The sequence below is a fragment of the Orcinus orca genome, chromosome 7, assembly GCF_937001465.1.
Source record: "Orcinus orca chromosome 7, mOrcOrc1.1, whole genome shotgun sequence".
NCBI lineage: Eukaryota > Metazoa > Chordata > Mammalia > Artiodactyla > Delphinidae > Orcinus > Orcinus orca.
This window is the reverse complement of record NC_064565.1, coordinates 85,222,892-85,236,449: the sequence shown is the minus strand read 5'-3', so window position 1 is coordinate 85,236,449 and position 13,558 is coordinate 85,222,892. Positions and strand designations below refer to the sequence as shown.

Here is a 13,558-nt window from a genome sequence, read left to right as displayed (position 1 = left end):
CTATTTTCTGTGGAGCAATTTAAAGGAAAAGAAGAGATGTATTTTTATAGGAAAGGTTCAAAGTTGCCTGTATAAAAAAACATGGAGGTTAATGAAAACACACACAAACCCAAACTGGCAAAGTGGAGAGAAATCGCTTCCTTCCAAATAACGATCTAAAGTTTTAACAAATCTAGTAACAAACAGCACATCCAAACAGACTTCTGTGGATTAAATTTAATACAACTGTACATTCATGCTGTGGCGGTAACAACTTTCACATTATTTGTTTGACTACTTTTCTCAGTTGACTCTTTCATGACACAAACACAAAGGCACAATCCAAAGGATACACTAACATTTATAATAGTTTTAAACAAATGTGGAGAAAGAACAAATTTTAAGTATTAAACAAATATTTGAATATGGATCAACTTGAATATATTTTCATTAAAGAAAATATTTTCAGTTCTCAACACTGTCTCATTTTGATGCAATGGCAATTCCAGGTGTCCCAGACAGTTATTCTTAATATCCATTCAACATATAACAATTACAATTAAGCATTTACATGACTGGATAGCTACAAGGACCATATTTTAAATATCTCAGATTTTTAAATGAATCTTTCTGCTAAAAGTCATACGTTTTCCATTTTAGTTAATCCTGTAGAAATAAATGCCTTTCCTTCCCCCCCTCATTAAAGTACTCAGTAACTTAGCTATGTTACATTAGATACACATAAATTTAACCAAGGATTATTAAACGTATTGAAAGAAGCCATCCAATCAATAATGGTGCTTTAAGACAAGGTAATAAGTCAAACGTTAGAATTAGGCTGACTTGTTTCCTTGTTGGGAATTTTGGGTCTCAAAAGAAACAGCAGGTATTTAAAAGAAACCAAAGCAATATAAAACTACTGTACTTCATCCTTAAGGAAAAAAACACTGAAAGATACTATTCTGAAGTTCATACAATTTAAGCATCTGGTAAGTAAAAATCCTTTCTTATAAGTTTCTGAATATTTGGAATATATTCATAGAGTCATTAAAATATTATTCTGAGACGAAACCAAGAAATTAACATTTTAAACTATTGTTTTATATATTTAGACCCTCTGGGTTATTGATATTAAGCTTCAGTCTTTTTTTCTTTTTCAGTCTGAAAGCAGCATGTTACTTCCCTGCTTAATTATTTCATGACCTGCAAAAGCTAATTATTAATAAACAATTTTTAAAAAGACCACTAGCCTTTTATTGTAATCTTTCAATGTTAGTTGATATTCATTAGATCTTGGTTTCTCAAAATGTATTTATCTAGGTCAAGAAAAATGGGCAGAAGGAAACCTCACCCAAATTATGTAGCAGTGTTAAGCAAATTCAGTCTCTGAGCCAAAATTAAATCATTTGTGTCTTCAAACTTTCTCTTTCAACTTTTCATATAGCAATATAGTTTTACATTTTGGCCAAGGAGAGATGCTTTCTTTGGGCAGACAAAATCATGCTTCAGGAGAAATAGTGACTTAGTTCTATAGAATCTGTCTCCTTTTCAATAGGGCACTACCAAATAGAGTATTATATTTTACCTAAGTTGCTCTCTTTCAAAAGATGATAGGATGAAACAATTTAAAATCTGTACTGTATTTTTACCCAGTATACATAATTATGTTCAATTTCAAACAATTTTCCAAAAGAACTGGTTTTTTGCCAAAAGGCAAGAAACTCCAAAATGTCTTATCCAAAAGTTGCCAATTAAAAATTAAGCCACAGTGCTTAAGTGTAGGATTTTTAAAAACTAACTTTACACTACTGCACATTCTTAGATATGTGGAAACAAATACATTTTGACTCTTAAGAAAAAACACTTGATGGCACACTGAAGAATGACACCATAAGTTTATAAACATAAGGGGCAGGGTCTAGTTATTGCAAATTGATGGAAAACATCAGTGTGCCTTCACTTTGTTTGAAGAGAAACAGTGTTTCCACTCAAAAGTTTTCAGTGCCAAAATACCTAATTACCCTTAAAGTATCACCAAAATTGGTTTTAAACATTACTCAGAAAATAAACTATTTCCAACAATCACCATCTTAATTGCCTTTTATAAGGACTATATTATAACTTTCATTCTTAAGGGTCTTATATCTCCCTGTAGGATTATCACAAACCACCTTCTGGATTTCAAATAAACTAATTCTAACCCAGTCCCAATTAAAAACTATCCACGTTCACAAGCAAGGAACACTACTGCACGTTACACTCATAGTTTAGGAATGTGTGCTTCCTTCCCCCCACCCCCCACCAAAAAAAAACCTGACAATGCATCTATGAATTACATCTCATTATCTGAATTTATAGCACAAAGTGCTTCTGCTCTTCTGCATTAATAATACTGCAGTCTCAAAATACTTCATGAACCCTGAAGTGATTCTCTATGGAAGGAGCTTCGTTTGCAAAATGAATTTGGCTAGTCACCTGCATACCAAAATCTCCAAGTATCTGAACAAATTTCTTGTGCTCCTTTCCAATCCAAGATCTCATTGGATCATGTACTTGGTAAGGTGTTACATGGGTGTGAACAATAATCCCTGTTTGTGCAAATTCTTTCAAGACTTCTGGATAAGTAATCCAAGTATTGCTTCCCCCAGAATGACCGCCATCCAGCCAGTACATTGTTTTTATGCTTTTGATAAAAGCATCAATGTTCTTGTCTTTCTTGGCTTCTTTCAATTCAAAAAGCAACTGATTCAAAACAACACAACCTTTACTGAATCCAATCAAAGTAAAAGAAGCACCATTTAGTGATGGTGGATAAAAACTCATGGCAGACTCATCAAATTTTTCACAGGTCCTCTCTTTGTCTCCCCGGCAACCATTAGTAGTATGAGAAGAACTGGATCTACAATTAGATGCTTTGGCGTCCTTATTCAAATCTTTCACATTCTTCTTTGGTAGCAAACTCTTCTGACTTAAGTTAAAAGCATTAACTAATAACGTATAAAGATGCTTAAAAGCTCCAAAGTCAGTATTGTGTTCTGGAGCACCAAACATATTGCTTTTCACAAAATTGTCATAGCAGCTGAATTTGTGCAAATGCATTCGGGAACACTTTATCACCCAAATATAACTATTGGGGAACCGGTGGGCTAAAATGGTGGCAACATTTTCTAGACTCCAGTTTTCCCACTGATAATTCTCAGGATGACGAGTCATAATTTCATGGTAATTCTGAAAGGTAAGAAAGATAAAACAAATATTAAATACACAGTTATGTAAAATTATTTCCACAAAATTAGTTTCCCATTTTTATTGGGGAGGAAGTAGGGATGTTATAATGACCTATGGTTAATGTACTAGAAATGAAAACTATAAATCTATTACCTTCTGGCTTTAAGATTTTAAACAAATCACTTCTTCAGTTTAAGCCTCAAATCCATCAAACACAGGGTTATAAGATAAAGCTAAATAGCACAGTAGAAATTTTAATAAGAAAACACTTTAGAATGATTATAGATTTTTAAATGGATTTTATTTAGTATACATATGATCTATTATTCCTAAGACATTAACTGAAAATAAAAATTTGGTTTCTTAGACAGATTTTTTGACCAACACAGAATTCTAAAATATTTTCCTATTAAAGCTGCTATTCTGAACTCCTCCCTCTTTGGATTACTCTAGCAACCTGAATGCTATGTTTAATTTCAATTTTAGTATTACAAAGCTGCAATGAACATTACAGAAAAATCTTCATGTACATCTGTGATTACATCCTTAAAAATAAATTCCCAGATGTGGAAAAACTAGGTCAAAGAATATTCATAATTTAAGGTTGACTATATAGACTACAATACTGTCTTCCAGAGAAGTATGTATAATTTTTCTTTTATCTTTGTTAAATTTCATTGGCACAGGATAACTTATTCTAATTTGAATTTATTAAAAATTTAAATGAAGTTGAAATTTTGTTCATATATTTATTAGCCATCTGGATTTCTACTTGTGCCTGTTCATATCTTTTGCCTTTTTTTATTTGGTTTATTTATAAGTATTCTATATATATTAATAACTTTTTGTTTATGTTCTAAGACGTACATGTAAGTTTTGTTTTCCTTTCAATTTTTATTCATAATATCCTTAAAAAAGGGAAATTCATTCAAATTTATTTCATTTATTCTATAAAATTTATTGGATACGTACTGAACAGTCATGGATCAGAAGAGATGAAACCCCTGCCCACAAAGAGTGCACATTCTAGTACAGAGATACATAATAAGTCCATGAGTTAATAGAGCAGCACCCTCCAAAAGAAATATAACATGAGCCACATGTACAATTTTCTAGCAGCTACGTTAAAAAAAAAGTAGAAAGTTAACAGGTGAAAAAAAAAATTTTTTTTTTTGGCCACGCCCTGCAGCATGCAGGATCTTATTAGTTCTCTGACCAGGGATTGAACCCATGCCCCCTGTAGTGGAAGCATGGAGTCTTAACCACTGGACCGCCAGGGAAGTCCCAAAATTATTTTTAATAATACATTTTATTAAGCCCAATACATCCAATATATTATCATTTCAACATGTAACCAACATAAAAAATACTGAGATTATTACATTTCTTTTTCTTTCTAAGTTTTTGAAATCTAGTGTATATTTTACACTTACAACACATCTCAATTTGGGTGCTAAATTTTCATCGGAAATACTTGATCTGAATTTAGATTTCATAAGATTTACAGTTGCAAAAGTAGATTCACATACCCAAGTTGCTCAAACACACTTAAAAGTTTTCCAGGAACTGAACTATCAGTTTTTAGATTTAAAGTTAAATACAATTTAAAATTTAGTTCTTTGATCACACTAAATTTCAAGCGGTCAATAGCTACAAGTAGCTAGTGGCTGGACAGCACAAGACGTTATACGTGATAAGGGTGATAAGGAGCGTAAAGTTTTGGAGTGGGTGGAAGATTATTATTTAAACACAGGGTAGTCTCCAATAAGACAATAGCTGAGAAGGGCCTGAAGGAGCTGAGGGATTGAGTCATGATTATTTCAGTCATAAGGAACTGCTAAATGACCTGAAGTGGAGCCATCGTTGGTGTAACCAAGATACACCAGTGAGACCAGTGTACCTCCAGTGAAGTGAAGAAGGAGCAAAAGTGACCACTAAGAGGGTCACAGAGATTGCTGGTGAAGAGGGGAGGTGCTGATCATGCCTCGTAAGATACCCTGAGGACTCTGGCCTTTGCTCTGATAGGGTGTGGAGTAGATGGCTGATATAATCTGTTTGGAAGGATTACTCTGACTCCTGTGTGCAAAGGGGCAACAGTTTGAAGCAGGGAGACCAGTAGGAGGCTACTTAAGTATAACCCCAATGAGAGAAGGTGGCTCGAACCACAGTGGCAGTAGAAGCAAAGGTGGTAAGAACTGGTCAGATTCTGTATATATTTTGAAGGTAGAGTCAACAGCATTTGCTAATGGACTGGGTATAGGGTGTGAGAGAAAGGAAATAGAACTGTACTTTTTCCTTATTTCTAACAATCATATAGCAAACATTTTTAAATGCACCTCTCTTTTGACCTAGTAATTCTACTTCTAGGAGTTTATCTCAGGGATATACTTGCACACATGCATAAATAAATCTGTCTAAGGACATTTATTCCTGCTTCAGTTCTATGAGCACTCACACGGGTTGTAAAATACGGGTTGTAAAATAAGGGCTAAAAAACCCCCTGAATGCTGAGCTATCATTTGTGTTTAAAAAAAAAGTTTGCCTCAGCATAGAATGTCTCTGGAAGGACATATAAATCAGTAACAATGGTTAGCCTTAGGGAAGGGAAATCGGAGACTGCCTCCAGTCATCCAAAGGGATGAAAAGGAGACTTATTTTTCAATGTACAACCTTAAATAAAATGAATTTTTAGCAATATACACATTTTTCTATTAAAAAAATTAAGACTAATAAAAGTAATACTACAAAAATTTAGTCTACATGCAAAGGTATAAGGAAGATATAAAAACCACCAATCCATAAAACCACCATTAGAAATAATCACTATTAAAATTTTGGTGTCTAGTATTCCAGTGTTCTGTAGTATACATACACATATACAAGTATGTATGTAAGAGAGCATTCTTTATTTCTTCCCTCAGCAAGATTATACACACAGTTTTCACTTAAAAATGTTACAGGCATGATTCCTTATCAATAAGTATAGATTTGTATAATTTTTAGACTTCCCATCAAAAAGATTGATACCAATTGATACTTCCACTGGAAGTATACATGAGTGCTTATTTTCTCACATCCTTACCCACACTGGCTATTAGCATTAATTTTTAAAATATCTTTGCTACTAAGATAAAATGATATCTTACTTTTAATTTGCATATTTTTATTCCTAATCAGGTTGAACATTTTTCTATGTTTATTGGCAATTTTCATTTGTTAATTCTCTATTCATATCCTTTGATAACTTTCCCAAAAGGATGCTCAAGTCCTTCTTAACAGTTTTTACCTCATTAATATTAAGTTTGTCATATATGTTAAAAAAAACCTATTCCCAGAAGGCCATCATTTAATTTTTTTATGGATTCTGCTACTGCCTTCTGCACATCCAGATTTATGAGATATAAAATTATCATAGGAGCTTGGATCTGAAAGGGCTCATCTAAATCCTTTTTTTTTTTTTTTTTGATAAATATCTCTTTTTTTAATTTCAGTGAGAAAACAAATTTGGGCCCTTTCCCTTGTCCCTACCTATAAGAAATCTACACTCTTTTTCTGCACAGAACCCTTTCGTCCAAAAAATGAAAGAATTTGCAATTCAGGCACCAATGTAAAGAATAGAGGGATGAACATGAAAGGAACTACCCCCACATGCAGAGGTGGGCATGCGTGCACACACATGAGCATCATCAGAAAGGGAAGGAACAAATTTCCAACACAAATTGAAAGGTGGAAATATTCTTGCCTATTGAACTTTGACTTCCATTTCTTCATATATTCATCAGTGGGCATTTGTGGGTCACTAAGCACAGTTCACAGTCCCTCAAGAACACAGTCCAGGCAATATGATTACTGCTGTAAAGCAGGGATATGTGAAGAACTGTGAGGGGACATAGAGAAAGGGAGACTCGAGCTATGTTTTGGGACATCAGGGAAGGCTCCACAAATACATGAGCTCAGTTTTGTAGTATTAGTAGAAATTCCAGAATTATGCAGTAGAATTCCTATTATGTCTGAAGTAGGAATATTAGTCAGGTCTTCATAAAGACACCCAAATATTAGTTGGGAAGAACAGCGCCAACACTGAATTATTCTATGGATTCCTAAATAGCTAGTTATAAGTGCCAAATACACAAGAAAGCACAAACATCTAAATCGTTTTTATAGCTAAGGAAACTGAGCTCCTACAAACTATACAGTTATTTATATTATATAGTTATTTAATGAGCTAAAATGAATAAGATTTTATGACTCCATTTAGTCTCTACCACATAGGAGGTGGTAAACCTAAAAACTTGGTGTTTTCTTTGATTAACCAGAGGTTACATGATCAGAGTAGGAAAATGCTCATACTAAGTAACTGTGTGTATGTATTAAAATGTAAAAGTAAGACTGTTACTCTTGTGTCTAATAAGTCCAAATCTAAGAACAATGGATAAGTACTCCCATATTCTAGAAAGAGACACCAGACATCCCCATAGGACTTGCTAACAGGTAGTCAAAACCAGTTCTGCAACCCAGGCTACTATACAAGGCCAATCTACAGAAGAGGTGGAAGAACGTGGGAAGAAAGGGTTTTCTTTTGAGAGAGTTTTCATCCCAGTTGGGAATGCAATGCACTTACTCTCCCTGTAAGGGTTAAAGGGTAGGAGGCATGCTTCCTCATCCCCAGTGAGGCAGGCGGCAAGAGAATCTCCTGGAGAGATTAAGGGGTAGTTACTCCACAGGCAGATGCTTGCTGACCTGCAAAAACATAAAGGCCCATCCCACACTGCTACTGAAGTACTGGTACAAAGGATTTTTAGGAAAACTTGACATGTGTCTCCATGATAAAGACTTAAGTTAGGTGGACTATTGTTATAGCAGAGTGAGGAGAGCTATATAGGGTACGAGCTGTACTTCCATAAAAAATGCGTCAAGGGGGCATCTTCGCTGAGCATAAAGTGGACATCTCACGTAAGCAAGCTAAAAGGACCGTAACAGGAACAGCCTAAGAAGGCTGCTCGTCATAGCACACGAAGCCCCAGGGTATATGGTCAGATGTGAAATAGTAGAGTGAGTGTGTGTGTGTGTGTGTGTGCGCGCCCATGGTTCTTGGCACAGAGCTCCTAAAACCCTTGGAATTTCATGGGTGACAGGGGTTGGTCACCAGAAAGACCAAGACATGATGAGAAGTTTGGAACTTTCAACCCCACTCCCCATTCTCCAGAGAGGGACTGGAAATAAAGTTAAAGACTGATCATACCTATGCAATGAAGCCTCCATAAAAATCCCCAAAGTACAAGCTTGGATAGCTTCCAGGTTGGTGAACACAGGAGGTGCTAGGAAAGAGGTGCACTCAGAGAGAGCATGGAAGCTCTGCACCTCTTCCCACATACCTTGCCCTGTGCATCTCTTCCATCTGGATGTTCACCTGTATCCTTTATCATATCCTTTCATAACAAATGGGTAAACACTATGTAAACTGTTTTCCAAAGTTCTGTGAGCCATTCTAGCATACTAACTGAACCCAAGGAGGGGGATCGTGCAAACCCCAATCTATAGCTGTTCAGTCAGCAGTACAGGTGATAAACTGGGACTTGGCAACTGGCGTCTGAAGTGGGGAGGGGAAAAGACTTGTGGGACTGAGCCCTTAACGTGTGGAATCTGACACTAACTCCAGGTAGATAGCATCAGAATTGAATTGAATTATAGGACACCCAGCTGGTGTTGCAGAGAATTGCTTGGTGTGGGGGGAAATACCCACACATCTGTTAGAAATATTCTGAGTGTGGTAATAGTGTGAATAGCAAAGGAGAATCACATAGGAGAAGTGAGTCTTTTCCTACTCACCAGGACATACACTTAGGGCATGGTCATCTATATATCCTAGTGTTTAGGAAAGCAAAAGTTTTTAAAAGCTAAACTTGGAAATGACCCAAATGTTCATGAACTGCTGAATGGGTAAGCAAATTGTATGTCCATACACAGAAAACTACTTGGCATTAAAAAGAAATAAACTTCATGACAGAAAAAACAGGAAGAATGCATTTCAAAAGCATTAGGCTAAGTGAAAGAAGCCAGACACAAGACTACATACTACATGACTCCTAACTAATGAAAATCTAGAAAAGGCAAAACTATACTGAAAAGAAAGCAGATTAGTAGTTGCCTGTGGCTGAGAAAAGAGATTGACTAAAAGTAGGGCACAGGGGTACTTTTTAGGGTGATCAAGATGTTGTATTACATGATTATTGTGATGGTTACATAATTGTATTCGTTGAAATTCATCAAATTGTAAACTTACACTTAGAAATAGGGCTTCCCTGGTGGTGCAGTGGTTGAGAGTCCGCCTGCCGATGCAGGGGACACGGGTTCGTGCCCCAGTCCGGGAAGATCCCACAAGCCACGGAGCGGCTAGGCCCGGGAGCCATGGCTGCTGGGCCTGCGCGTCCAGAGCCTGTGCTCCGCAACGGGAGAAGCCAGAACAGTGAGAGTCCCGCGTACCGCAAAAAAAAAAATAAAATAAAAAAAAAGAAAAAAAAGAAATACCTACAATCCTGTATCCTGAGGATCTAAAAAGCAAGAAACTCAAGAAAATTGGACAGTACCTACTTAAAAAAATTCTGATCCCCCTCCAAAATCACTACTGATAGGAAAAACATCAGGAGGCACCTAAAGAAAAGTGAATTACTACGGCCTCAGCTTTCCTATAATTCAAAGGATAAAAGGGCAAGCATAGAATAAAAAAGGACATACAATAAAAGATGACTGCAAGAAGGAAATCAAAAAAGTAATGGTAATTAGCATTTAAAATTACACTGTCAACCAGATCCAATTAACATCAAATAATGAATCTGTGTTAACATGAGGCAAAACTTCTAATGGTATCCTACAAAGTTCTGTTTGGCCCTATTCTGTTCAATATTTATCCAAATTAAAAATAAAGATATAGAAAGAATGCTTATTTAATCTATATATGATATAAATGAAAATAAAGGTTCTAAAAGGATCAATACACTAAAAGATGAGCTGTATCTCACAGGGTAAATTTCATAAGAATAGACATTAGGCTCAAAAGAATCAAGTGCAAAGAGAAGGAAATCTGAGCCTAAAAGCCCTTCATATAATAATAGCCAAGTAGCACTTAATACATTGTTCAAAAGAACTTACGTTTATTCATTCAATAAGCTATCTACTGAACACCTACTTCATGCCACTCACTAAGCATCGCAGATATAACAGTGAAGAAAACAGACGTGAAGCGTGCATCATACTAGTGGAAGACAGACAAAATCCAAAATGAATAACTAATATAGTAAATGAAATGGATAAAAATGAATTATCCTAATTATTTATTAGGAGAAAAGTTGACAGGGATCCTGTGCACATGTATGATTATTAAATAGGATGGTCATCAAAGGCCTCACTGTGAAGGCAACTTTTGAGCAGAGACTTGAAATAGGTGAACTAATGAATCCTTACAGACATCTGCAGGAAAATTGTTCCAGGCAGTACGTGCAAACTTGAGGTCAAGTGTGTCTACCATGAGCAATATGAAGAAGGCTGGTGTGGCTGGAACCTTCTGTGGAGAGTAAAACAGATAAAGGAAACACTCAAAAAAGCAGCAGGGTGGGAATTCCCTGGCAGTCCAATGGTGAGGACTCCGGGCTTCCACTGCAGGGGGCACAGGCTCAATCCCTGGTCAGGGAACAAAGATCCTGCGTGCCAAGCAGTGTGGCCAAAAAAGAGAAAAAAAGAAAAGAAAAGCTACAGGGTGGGAAAGGTAAATAGAGTGAAGGGCCTTGCATGCCATCAAGAGGGCTCTGGCTTTTACTATGAGTGGCACGGGAAGCTGCTGGTGTTTCGAGCAGAGGTGTGGTATGATTTGACTTAGGTTTTTAAATGATTATTCTGATCACTTCTAGATACATTTAGGAGGTAAAGCCACTTTATTTGCTGATGTATTAAGAGAGGACAAAAGGATAATTTCAAGATTTCTAACTTGAGCAAAGAAATAGGAAGTGTTTCCATTAACTGAGAGACAAGATGATGACTACAGGAAGAGCAAGTTTAGGGACAAAGATCCAGAGACTTTAGGTTTGAGATATCTATTAAATGTCCGAAAGGAAATACGTGCATGTAACTGGCAAGTCTAAAGTTCCAGGAATAGGCTAGAACACAAATGTTGAAGGTCGTCAGAGTATAGGTAGCATGTAACACCACAAGACTGAAAGAGATGACAAAGGGAGTAAAGGTAGTCAGAGGAAAAGTCCAAGAACTGAGCGCTACAGAACTCCCCAATAATTAAAAAGGTCATCAGAAAGATAAGAAGGGAGGGTAACTCATTGGGTATTCACATATTTAATCCTCATTGATATCCTATACATCATTATTCCCATTTTGTAGCTGAGCTGGCTGCAACACAGAGAGATTTAACAATTGGCCAGATATTTCATAGCTAAAAAGTGCAGAATCAGGGTTTAAAACTAGGCGATCTGGCCTCAGAGCCTTTGATGAATTATTATTCTCTATTTCTTCTCTAAAAGCCCTGGGTTTTTAGAGGACTTCATACTCTGCATAAATCAACAGTATATCACTGTCCAAAAAGCTAATGGAATCTCAGGCTACTTAAAGAAATGGATGATGTCAAAATGAAAGAAGGTATCAGTCTAACTATATTTAGCACTTTATAGATTTCACCTGAAGATCTGTGCTATATTCTGACTTGCACACTTTAAAAATATTTAGTAGGTGTGCAATGACAGTTAGTTATCATTATCATCATTATTATGGATGCACACAGTAGCTGGTCCACAAAACCCTGGAAGTCACTGTCAGCAATGCCATGCTGATTTCCCAAACCGAGCAAAAGAGCATCAACTGAGTACAGTAAATTCCTCCTCTTAAATCGAAATACTAGTTTTGATTAGCAGTCAACTAGACCAGTCAATTATTTGGAGGGCAAGAGAAAAAACTACATATACCTTCATCATCATCTGACTCAGGGCACAACGTTTGTAAACATATTTTTTTAAAGCATTAATTTCAAAAACAATAATTGTTTAATAAACTAATTATTTCACGGTTTAAGAAACACATTCAGCCATATTTTAGCTTTACTTGTCTATACCAGCACTACCCAAGAGAACTCTGTGATGAAGGGAATGTTCCGTGGAAATGCTCTGTAACTGCACTGTCCAGTACAGCACACACAAACCTTAGGGGCCGCTGAGCATTTGAAATGCAGGTAGTGCGACGGAGAAACTGGATTTTTAATTCTATTTAGTTTTAATTAAATAGCCTCATATAACTAATGGCTACCCTATTAGACAAAGCAGTTCTAGATTAAGATCTAGATTAAGGCCCAGCTTTCCAGGACAACATAGCCATGTATATTTGCCTGCAGCCGCAAGATTAATAATAAAGATAAAATCACACACAAAAAAGTACAGAATTTAGGTGAGCATCAAAATATTGACATGCTTAGCGATTCCTGTCCCTTTTCTTCCACCCATTCTCCCCTTCTTAGGGTTACTGAGAGCGTCACACCCTAGTACCAGTATTTTGTCTGTTTACTTTTTAATAACTGCCAGCACGCTAATTTAAAAGCCCTCTCTCCGCCTCCTGCCCCCTCCCCCACCGATCCTCTGAGAAACCAAGTTACAGAATAAATACACATTTTCTCGTTTCTAGGTCTTCAATTCCACCCCCTCGAAACCTGGACTGACGGCTGGCTCTTTCGAAGTCGTAGCCCTCCAAGGACACCTCCTGTCTAGGGCTCTATGAGGAGGGGGTCAGGGCGTGGAAGGGGCGGTTCTGGATTTCGTGGAGCCACCCCGTTTAGCGCCATGTGTGAGTGTGTTCAGGCGAGGCAAGGAACCGGGCCCCAGCTACGAGGGAGGAATCTAGAGAATTCGCATATGTACAAGAAGAAGGAGCAGGTGCCCAGGCAGGCCGCAGGTTACCTGCACATCCCCGGGGAAATAGAGTACGTGATGCTGGGGCGGTGGTTGCGGCTCCTCCTTCGCCAGGTCCCCAGGGAGGTCCCGCCGTTCCAGTCCCTCCCCAGCGGCCGCCGCCGCCGCCGCCGCCAGCAGGACCAACTCGTTGCCTCGCTGCGGGTCGGCTCCCGGCACCGCGGACAGCTGCACGCACTGCTGCCTGCACCGCTCGGCTGACGGGGAGCCGAGAGCGCCGCTGCGGCTGCTGCTGCCGCCCAGGTTCATGGTTCCGGCCTGAGAGCTGAACGCTGCGACTCCGATTCCGAGCTGCGGTAGCAGGAGAAGCAGCGGCGGCGACCGCAGGAGCCCGAACCCCCACATGGGTCGCCGCCGCCAGAGCGGGTCCTAGGGTGTGGGAGGGCCTGAGGGAG

The 13,558-nt window shown here is 37.8% G+C and overlaps 1 protein-coding gene across 1 annotated transcript; it reads right to left on the bottom strand.

Moving 5' to 3' along the window:
* Nucleotides 1-201: 201 nt before the first annotated feature.
* Nucleotides 202-13,515, bottom strand: C7H2orf69 (chromosome 7 C2orf69 homolog). The gene is made up of 2 exons (XM_004262882.3): nt 13,152-13,515; nt 202-3,207 (listed from the first exon to the last, which is right to left on the bottom strand). The coding sequence occupies exons 1-2, from the start codon at nt 13,506-13,508 to the stop codon at nt 2,380-2,382; spliced, it is 1,185 nt and encodes a 394-aa protein (XP_004262930.2). The 5' UTR covers nt 13,509-13,515; the 3' UTR covers nt 202-2,379.
* Between the last annotated feature and the right edge of the window lie 43 nt (nt 13,516-13,558).

Bases quoted from the DNA above. Each gene is read 5' to 3' on its own strand.
- C7H2orf69 (XM_004262882.3), bottom strand. From the start codon at position 13,508: ATGTGGGGGTTCGGGCTCCTGCGGTCGCCGCCGCTGCTTCTCCTGCTA. The intron at 3,208-13,151 runs GTAACCTGCGGC...CTTACCTTTCAG, and splicing joins ATTTCCCCGGGGATGTGCAG to AATTACCATGAAATTATGAC.